Source organism: Lotus japonicus, chromosome 1, assembly GCF_012489685.1.
Source record: "Lotus japonicus ecotype B-129 chromosome 1, LjGifu_v1.2".
Classification (NCBI taxonomy): domain Eukaryota; kingdom Viridiplantae; phylum Streptophyta; class Magnoliopsida; order Fabales; family Fabaceae; genus Lotus; species Lotus japonicus.
The window spans coordinates 95,230,272-95,240,730 of NC_080041.1; the positions used below are offsets into that span (position 1 = coordinate 95,230,272).

The window sequence follows — 10,459 nt, forward strand, 5'->3', positions numbered from 1 at the left end:
TGTTGAAGAAGGTGGATTCAGAAAAGGAGTCTACTTCAGAGGCTGAAACTTCCACTGCTGGGAAGATTCAGGTTGCAGTTAAGCCATTAACAGAGAGTCCAGTGCAGGTAGTACACGAGGAGCAATCCAGTTCAGGTTCTGATACTGAAACTAAAGGAGAACCAGTTGATTCAGGTGGAGCACATGAGTACAGTCTTGTGCGTGATAGAGAACCCCGTCAGATAAAACCTCCAGCCAGATATGGATTTGAAGAGATGGCAACTTATGCACTTCTTACTAGTTCTGGAGATCCGTCTACTTTCCGTGAGGCTATGTCTAGCCCGGCGAAGGAGAAGTGGATGGGTTCTATGGTGGAGGAGATGGAGTCCTTGAAGAAGAATCAGACTTGGGATCTAGTTCAGCTTCCTAAAGGGAAGAGAGCCATTGGATGCAAGTGGGTGTACAATAGGAAACCACCAGTGCAAGAAAATGAAGGGGAAAAGTTCAAGGCTCGTTTGGTTGCAAAAGGGTATTCACAGCGGAAGGGGATTGATTATGATGAGATTTTTAGTCCAGTTGTCAGACACACTTCAATTAGGGCAGTTTTGGCCTTGGTAGCACTCCGGGACATGCATTTAGAACAGATGGATGTGAAAATGGCGTTTCTCCATGGTAATCTAGACGAACAACTCTATATGCAGCAACCTGAAGGTTTTTTTATTTACGGTTAGGAGGGCTTGGGGTGTAGATTGAAAAGGTCTTTGTATGGTTTGAAATAGTCACTAAGGCAGTGGTACAAGCGTTTTGATTTATATATGTTGAGGATTGGCTACATGAGGTGTGAGTATGATTGTTGTGTCTATGTGAAGAGCCTTGATGATGGTTCTACTATTTTCTTGTTACTGTATGTGGATGATATGCTAATTGCTGCTAGTCATTTACGTGATGTGAATGATTTGAAGACCAAGTTGGGTAGGGAGTTTGACATGAAAGACTTAGGAGCTGCTAAGAAGATTCTTGGGATGGAAATTCACAGAGATAGAGGAGCTAAAAAATTGTGGCTTTCTCAGAAAATCTATGTTGAAGGGGTGTTAGCCAGATTCGACATGAGCAAGACAAAGGTTGTGAGTACTCCATTGGCGAATCACTTTAGGCTCTCGGAGGAACAGTGTCCAAAGACAGCTGAGGAAGTTGAAGAGATGTTGAAGATTCCCTATGTCAGTGCAGTTGGTTGCCTGATGTATGCTATGGTGTGCACTATACCAGATTTGGCACAAGCTGTGAGCCAAGTTTGCAAGTTTATGTCTAAACCGGGGAAGCGTCATTGGGAAGCAGTCAAGTGGATACTCAGGTACTTGAAGGGTACACCGGATCGTGGTTTGATGTTCAATGCTGAACAAGTTGATCCAAGAGTTGTAGGATATGTTGATTCCGACTATGCAGGTGATGTTGACAATAGAAGGTCTACAACAGGGTATGTCTATACTTTAGCGGTGGACCAATTTGCTGGAAGTCATCAGTTCAATCCATAGTGGCCATGTCTACAACTGAAGCTGAGTATATGGCTGTAGCGGAGGCAGCAAAGGAGGCATTGTGGCTTACAGGGCTAGTGAAGGAGCTGGGTGTTGTGCAAGGTGGAGTTAGGTTGCATTGTGATAGTCAGAGTGCCATTTTCTTGGCAAACAATCAGGTGTATCATGCCAGAACGAAGCATATTGATGTGAGGTTTCACAAGATCAGGGAGTTGCTTGCATCTGGGCAAATACGACTTGAGAAGGTTCATACTTCTGAGAATGCAGCTGACATGTTGACCAAGCCCGTCACCAGTGACAAATTCAAGCATTGCTTGGATTTGTTGCATGTTTCGCAGTGTTAAGAAGATGGGGAACACAATCCCGGAAATCAGGATTCAGGAGCTGAGCAGTTGATCTTCACGAGGGTTCGAGAATTCGCCAAGGTGGAGATTGTTGGGATTGGCTAATTATCTTATCAGTTATTTGAATTTGATTTAAGGGGATTGTGATATGGGGTTAGAGGGATTCTATCTTATCTTATAGGTTTAGATAAGACTCTATCTTATCTTATAGGTTTAAATAAGACTCTATCTTATTTAATGGGTTTAGATAAGATTTTATCTTATCTTATGGGTTTAGATATGATGTTTAGATTATCCTATCTTGTAATACTAGAGTTAGTAGTGTCCTATAAATAGATAAAGTCTCTAATCCTAATGTAAGTACTTCATAACACATTGAATGAAAGGAGCTAGAGCTACTCTATAGCTGCAGAGGTAGGCTCAATTGGCCGAACTGCGTTAACAAACGTTCTTGTCTCTTAATCGTTCTTGTTATCTATTACTTCGTTGTGATCTATTGTAACTCTGAGCAATTCCACGAGGGTGCCTATACTAACACACATAACAATCCTAGTAGCTAACATCATACAAAGAGAGAATAAAATACTAGTCTTCCAATGGCTCTGCTAAAACACTTCTATGATCTTCACCTCCAAATCCTAACTCTGGAGTGCGTCTCTGTCCCTTAAAAACTCTGTAATGAACATATATAAAAATTGGGGTTCAACTTATCTCCTACATAGTAATTTTGAGAGAAGATGTTTAGCTACTCATGATATAAAGAAAGCACATAATAATCCTCATAGCTAACACCATACAAAGAGAGAATAAAATACTATACGAAGGTCATCCCTGATTATATATAAAGCAACAAAATTACAAACTTTCAAGAAAAACGGAAAAACATAATTCTTAGTTTAATATTTATTTTCGTGTGCATTACTAATTAATATATTTTAATTCATATAGTAAAAATATTAATTATGCTCCCTCAAATATTTTCTTCAAGTTCCCCAGCGGCCAAGACTTTAGAGTTAAGAGTCTAAATGGTTTGCAGTAAAAAAATTAAATTTTTCTTGGAAAACTTTTCTATGCCCTTCTTATTTTTGCTCTCTTATCTCTCATAATTGACCATCAAAATATTTCTCGGTAATAATAAATGACATATAATGACAGATAATAACAGAGTTTTGAAATTATAATTTGATTAATAAGGAGAGAGCAACATAACTCTAAATCAGATATGGAGAGTTGCCCATTTTACTTGCTAGAGTCAAGATTGAAGATCTAACACAGCTTGTCTTATCATTATAAAATAAAGTAGTCATTTATTTACAGTTGGATCTTATTTCACTTTCACATTCTAGATAATGTGTAGTCCATTGCATCCACCAGGAAATCTGCACCCACAAAAATACACAGGATGTGTTAGTATTACATACTAGTACTACTTATAAAGTGTCAACAAAAAGAAAATTTGAGGCCAAGGCTAACCTGCATCTTCTTTAGTGAAACACAGGGGAGGTGTGATTCTGAATACATTACCATAATAACCACCCTTTCCAACCAGCACTCCCAATTCTGTGGTAACAGCAGAAGAGCTAATTAGTAACATAGAAAACAGAAGGAAAAGAAAATAAGACTAGAACCAAAACTTGCTCTGAAGGGGTTCAGAATTTACCTTTCAATTTGTCCATCACATACAGTGTTTCATCTTTTGCTGGTGTTTTAAGTTTGGGATCAGTGACGAGTTCAACTCCAAGCATCATGCCTTGTCCTCTCACATCACCTATCACTATTAGAAGAAAACCAACAAGTTTGTTTAGAAACATAAAAGAAATGGTAGAAGGGGAAAAATGTGAATGGATCTCAGTTAAGGTACTCTGTTCTCCATCATGTAACTATTTCTATAATGAATTAATGAATGATCGAGCACTAATCTAGAATAGACAAAGGAGTAAGGGATGAATTGTTACATTCATATTTGTCCTTGAGTGCATTAAGCCTCTCTTTCAAATGGGACCCCACTACAAATGCATTTTGTTGAAGCTTCTCTTTCTCTATTACTCTTAATACAGCCAATCCTGCAGCAGTACAAACAGGATTCCCTCCAAAGGTATTAAAGTAACTTCTTTGAGTCAAGACCTTAGCAATCTCAGGGGTAGTGACAACAGCCCCAAGAGGAATTCCATTTCCAATTCCCTGCCAATAGCAAAACTAATTAAAACAAGCCAAGTAGCCAACAATGAAGAGCATATAGATCTACCATATATGGATAAGGACCAAATAGTTTCTGCTACAATCTGCATCTCCATTTCATGACCATACAATTACAATGCAAATATTCTACATTCTTTGGCTAGCTTAGCATGTTTTTAAAATATAAATCTTTCTCTAATTGATTTTAAAGCTAAAATCAACTATGGAGAGAAGTTTTTATGATAGCATCTGTATCAGTTAATCTTTATTCTTTAGAATCAATTCTGATATGTAAAAACTATTCACAAAAGCTTATTCTCAGATCTAACTTTGGATTTTAAATCAATTGTAGAAGAATTTTCAAACGATAGAAAAAATGATCCGAACATACTATAATGTTCCAATACAATATTCTAATACACTTGCCTTATGTTTGTCAATTAATCAAGAGGGTGAGAAGAGTTGAGTTACCTTTGCCATTGTTACTATGTCAGGTACAACACCATGGCCTTCAAATCCCCAGAAATTACTGCCAGTGCGTGCAAACCCAGACTGAACCTCGTCCGCGATACAAAGACCTCCAGCTTTTCTAACTTTGTCGTAGGCTGAAGCTAAGTAACCAGGAGCCAGTTCAACTATGCCCCCCACTCCCTACCATGATCAAGAACAGTATATCAAGAAAAGTGATTGTTAGCAAAAATGCTTAGAATATGAGTAATCCACTTTAGATAGGGAATTATACTAAACAGATTGATTAACTTCATAAAACATTATTTTACACCAAACTGAATGACTGATACTATGCAATTATCTTATCCTAAAATATTTAATTATAAATTTATCCGCCACGGATAAGTGGTCTATCTAATGTTGAGTAAGATTCCAATACAAGAGATGCGAAATGTTAGCAAATGCTATCTTTGACATTCTATTCCGTACCCTCTTTCTTTTATCAGTTAAAATTCATGTAAGGTCCACTCAATTATATGCGTCTCACTCACAATTTGTTGGGACACACATCAATTTTAATCAATAAAGGAAAGAGTGTTAGAAAGAGAATGTTAGTAGCACTCTTATTCCATCACTGATCACTACAATGTGCACATGGCAGAGGCAACTAGAAAAACATAGAAAATAAGTAGACAAAAATCTACACATGTGCACCAACAAGTGAATGAGAGTATCTAAATCACCATAGATTTAATTACCTTGGAGTAAAATCATTCTAGCTCACTTATGGCATGTGATGACAAATGTTTTCACAAAAGGAGGGAGTAAAAGAGTCGCTTTCAAAAAAATAAAAATTAATTGAATTTTTCTACTTTCTAACCAAGTTGGATCTGTGTATGGGTCAATTAGATACATACCTGTATAGCTTCAGATATGAAGGCAGCAACTCTTCCTGAAGTTCCGAAATTGATAATCTCCTCAACATCTCTTGCATACTTCTCACCATCAGAACCAAAAAGACCTCTGTAAGGGTCAGGATTTACTGCATGATGAACACCACTCTGTTTCATAATTCACCAAAAGTAAAAATAAAAAAAAAGTTAGACAAATACAAACACAAATATTATTCTACATTTAAAATGCTAGCTAACGATAATGAAGGGGTCGCTTTCGCAGTTGATTGAAGTATAAAAAGAAAAGTATGTGTCAAGAAAGCCCATACTCCGTTGGTGTCGCTATCAGAACACGTACATATAATTTAAGTGAAAGTTTGCGTCACCTATCTAGAGCATGGGAGTCCCTTTCACTAGCTTTGTCAACATCGTCGTAAGTGAACTTAAGACCAATTTTGTTCTTCATTGATTGATTTGTGAAAGTGAAGTGAAAATTTAGGGCTTGTTTGATTTGAGAAAATATTTTTTATTTTCATTTTCTGTTTTCATATTCTAAAAATGATTTTCATTTTCAAACTTTTGAAATTAAGAAAATATGTTTGGTTTAACTTCATATTTTTCATTTTCTGGAAATGAAAACATTGAAAATGTGTTTGGTTAAACTATTTTCAAATGATTATGAAAATAACTTTTAAATAATAAAAGAGTATATCTAAACTTTTATATATGAATAATTTATGAACAAATTTTATTATGTGGGTTATTAATGATAATAAAATATTATTTTTTAACATCTACAAAAATAAAAAAGAGAATGGAATAAAAAAATGTAAAGTAGTACAAAACATTCTGAACAAAATAATTATAAATATGGATAAAAAAAATATTGACGTTATGTTTGTTTGTATAGATAACGTAAATATGGATAAACATGAGTAGTTTGACTTAATTTCAAAAGAAAAAAGTTTGACTTGAGTACATGATTAATAACAAATTGAATAAAATAAAAAGGATTTTAATAAAATATGGATGATGACAAATTTCTCGTGATGCAGTAACAAATGGCACGGAACCAAATAAAGTACTATTGTGTTAAATAGGATAAATTTTGGTGTGCGCAGGATTTGAGCTCAGAACGCGTAAGTACTTAAAGCAAATACAAATTAAAGTTCCACTTATTTACGAGACAGCCACCGCGTGTCCACTGTTTCCATTTTCACAGATTTTCAAAAAAAACAATGAAAACGTCTTTTTCTTATTTTCATATTTGAGCCCATTTCCGAAAATATTTTCTAAGAAAACATTTTCAAAAAATTAACCAAACATATTTTCACTCCTATTTTCTAATTTTAGTGAAAATGAAAACAGAAAACGTACAAACCAAACAGGCCCTTAGGTCAGGAACTAAAATAAAATTATTAAAAATAGAAATATTTTAATAATAATATCACAGTATAATACCTACTGGAATGAGTAATGATATATACATACCTCTTTATTTATACACTTCATTTCCACCTATTTTTATTTCTATTTCTCTCCTCTTATCATCTATCACATCTTATACTTTCTCTTTCTTACTTTTTCTTTTCTTCCTATCTCTCTCTTCCTCCACTTCTTTCCACCTCAATTTAGAGGTGTGGACAAATAATTATTGTACTGGAATAATTTAATCAAAAATATTAAAGACATATATGTCAACAAAAAAAAAATTACATAAAAAAGTTATGTTAGTGGTCCTCAATTTGTACATGTACTTATTATAAGAGAAATCACTGGGAGGAAATTAAATATGTACCTGTACGACATTAAATTTCCAGATACTTTGAGCTGTGGCTCCCATCGTCCCAGCTGCATTTCCATGGTAAGAATTCCTTACAGATATAATGTCATGGCACCCAGTGTACAGCCTTGCTATCATCATAGCCAATTCGTTTGCTTCCGTTCCAGAATTTGTAAAAAACGCCACCTGAGTAAAGTAAAAACAGACTAAAGCCTTTCTCACTAAAAATAATACAATTTTATTTTATCTTAAAATAGGTCTATTATCAACCCTTTCTCTAATGATATTATTTTTAGTTTTCAATGTATTCTCACACTAGGCAGCTTTGAGACTAATCATTTAAGACTCAGAAATCACGCTACATGTATATCAGTATATGTCTCTTCCAACAAATTTTTCTCTATACGTATCGTCCAGGGATTTTAATCCTGAATGATCAGCTATCTACCTGTTGTTAGACCTTGCTGGTCTGAGTGTGCTAAGATTATTATTATTATTGTTATTATTTTTTAAGTCAATTAATTATAATGAAATATAATTTTGATTAATAAAAAAACCACGTTATTCAATAATCAAAGAGTGCTGAATCCGAATTCTTGTGTATAAAAATGAAAGTTATTATTAATTTGGCCACGCGCCAAACCAGTTGTTAGCATCTATATCCCTCCACGTCAAGTATAGCTCCATCATCATCCAACCTAAACCGCGGTCCCACGACGATAATAGCACATGGAAATTGACAATTTGGAAATTAAACATGGTTATCTGATATGGACTAAACAGTATTTTTTTATTCATCATGTAGTTGCTTACTATGGAACCTAACTACTACACTTAAACGTTAATTAGGTTGTGTACCAAATCAAAGAAAGTTTATTAGGTTGACATCTGTTCGTACGTAGCTCACAAGAGAATCTTATGCACTCTATTTTAACAGATTCTTATATATTCTTATCTTACAACTCGTCAGTCGTCATTATGAAAAGAAAAATATTACTTCAGGTTCTAATTATAAGAATCAATTATCGGGGTTTATTCGTCAATTTTATAAGAATTAATTTGAATTTTGTATTGAATTAATTATTTTGACCAAAAATATCTTAATTAATTATCTAACACTACTAAAAGTGCAGCTGGGTGTCATGACACTACTAAAGAGTATAATTTGCACTATTAATGTAAAGTAATATTTCACTGATATTCAATTAAGTTATGTCTTGCTGTTTGATTAGATGAGAGTTACTTTCCCACGTTCTATCTTAGTATAGTTTTCTTTCTGTTTTGGGCTTAACCCTTCATGTAACCCAAAAAAGAAATTTAAGTTATGCCTTGTGGGATCATATTATAGGATGAGCAGTAATATTTATTTTTTATTTTAATTAAAGTAATCATTTTTTTTTATTTGGTTGAAAACAATTGAGTATATATATGCACAAATAAACTTTAGACAGGTTTACACTACCAATCATGTTATAAGGACCATATCCTTTATATCTAATGAAAGTAATAGAAAATAATTGAATTACGCTCACAATAATAGAAAAGTGTGACATGTTGATTGAAAAAGAGAAATAGTTTTTCTTACCTCAAAAAGATAAATTGCATGCTATAAAGATTGATCTATGTACTTTTCTCTCCCGACTCATATGTCCTCTAATTTTTACTATTTGAGCTATCATTTTAGAGATAGTATAAATTGAGTTTAATTTTAATAATTATATTAATCATATTTTCTTTAAGAAAACTATATTTCGAGGTTAAGTTTATTACTTATTTATTTATTTACTCTAAGTTTATTGGAGTATTTGATTCTTATAAGAACCGTAATCTAGGATTCTCACACTAGTTTCCAAACAAGTACTGACAATTTATTCAAAGCTCCTTAATTCCCAATGATATGCAAAATCTTGAGTTATTATTATTTGTCTTTTGACTAAAGGGTAACTCATTATTTCATATGACCATTATAATATTTTCATGTTGATAATGTTTAGTGTTTACATATTAATATGATAATATAATAAAAAAATTAGTACTCTAGTATTCCACCATACATTAAATAACACGATAAAAAAATACTATCACTAATTATTTTTGGTGTAACTATTTTGCTTTTAATATGATAAATATTGCTCCTGGCTCTCGTAATTCCAATCTGGGTTTATGGTGAAGTTCAAATGTCTCATAAGAATGAGCGTAGCTAATTTTTTTAATTTTAAAGATAAAAACTAAATTTTCATGGAAAAAATTAATTAACAATTAAAAATGACACGATTCCGATTAGTGTGACGTTAATCAAGGCTTACCTTAAGATTACCAGGAAGCTTAGAAGCCAAGGCCTCAGCAAAATCTGAGATGGCAGAGTTCAGGTAAAGAACCGTCGAGTGCTGCAACCGTTTCGTTTGTTCGACGATCGCCGCCACCACATCAGGGTGGCAGTGGCCGCAGCACACCGTCGCAATCCCTCCGAACGCATCGATGTACCTCCTCCCTGTATCATCAAACAGGTACTGCCTCCTCCCCTCCACCACGTTCAACTGCAACCTCCACAGTAACCACCGTAAGTTAGTTAGTTAGTTAGACAGTTATAACAGAATCAAAAACGGTTATAATTATTGTTATTGTTATCCGGTGCGGCGCATCCTCACCGGAGTTTTGTAGAAATGGAAGAGCGAGGGGCTGAGATGCTCCTTCCGTTTCGCGATGATTTCTTCGCCGGAGGGACCGGAGTACGGCGGCGGAGTGTAATCGAACGGCGGAAATTCGGTCGGCGGAGCGGGGAGGGTGGCTTCTTTAGTTCTCTCCGCCGCCGGCTGAGAAATGCCGCGTCGGAAGAATGATTGGATTGACGGCGGTGGAGGTGGTTGTGATCGGCGTAGGATGAGGCGTGATGCTAGGGATCCCGCCATTTGTACCGGACGTCGGCGGCGGCGGCTCCGGCAATGTAGGGCCCGACCCGACGCGGTTGGAGGTGATTGAGAGAGAGAGAAATAGAGGGGAGAGGGTGAAAGACAGAAGGAGAATTTGGAAGAAATTGAGAAGAATGAGGGAGGTTTAAATAGAGAATGAAAATGGATCGTCTGTAATTGGGCAATGGTGATGACGTGGAGTCAGGTTATTGGTTAGATTTACTGCTACACAAGGTTAAAATAGGTGTCTTGTACGTTTAGAAGAGGGTGTAACGTGATGGAATTAAACGCAATTTAGTAGTAATCCATAAATACTTGTAAATATTACATCGGTCATAAACAATAATTCAAATGGTGAGAGTTAAGTGACTTACGAGGTAGTGAAGGAAAG

The 10,459-nt window shown here is 35.1% G+C and overlaps 1 protein-coding gene across 1 annotated transcript; it reads right to left on the minus strand.

The window, feature by feature from the left end:
- Positions 1 to 3,022: 3,022 nt before the first annotated feature.
- LOC130728037 (alanine--glyoxylate aminotransferase 2 homolog 3, mitochondrial-like) lies at positions 3,023 to 10,191 on the minus strand. The gene is made up of 9 exons (XM_057579368.1): positions 9,808 to 10,191; positions 9,466 to 9,696; positions 7,175 to 7,345; positions 5,401 to 5,544; positions 4,505 to 4,684; positions 3,811 to 4,036; positions 3,516 to 3,629; positions 3,329 to 3,415; positions 3,023 to 3,234 (listed from the first exon to the last, which is right to left on the minus strand). The coding sequence occupies exons 1-9, from the start codon at positions 10,066 to 10,068 to the stop codon at positions 3,191 to 3,193; spliced, it is 1,458 nt and encodes a 485-aa protein (XP_057435351.1). The 5' UTR covers positions 10,069 to 10,191; the 3' UTR covers positions 3,023 to 3,190.
- Between the last annotated feature and the right edge of the window lie 268 nt (positions 10,192 to 10,459).

Coding starts and splice junctions, on each gene's coding strand:
- LOC130728037 (XM_057579368.1), bottom strand. CDS start 10,068: ATGGCGGGATCCCTAGCATCACGCCTCATCCTACGCCGATCACAACCA. Junction 4,685..5,400: donor TCATATCTGAAGCTATACAG/GTATGTATCTAA, acceptor TGATCATGGTAG/GGAGTGGGGGGCATAGTTGA. Junction 4,037..4,504: donor ACATAGTAACAATGGCAAAG/GTAACTCAACTC, acceptor TGCTATTGGCAG/GGAATTGGAAATGGAATTCC.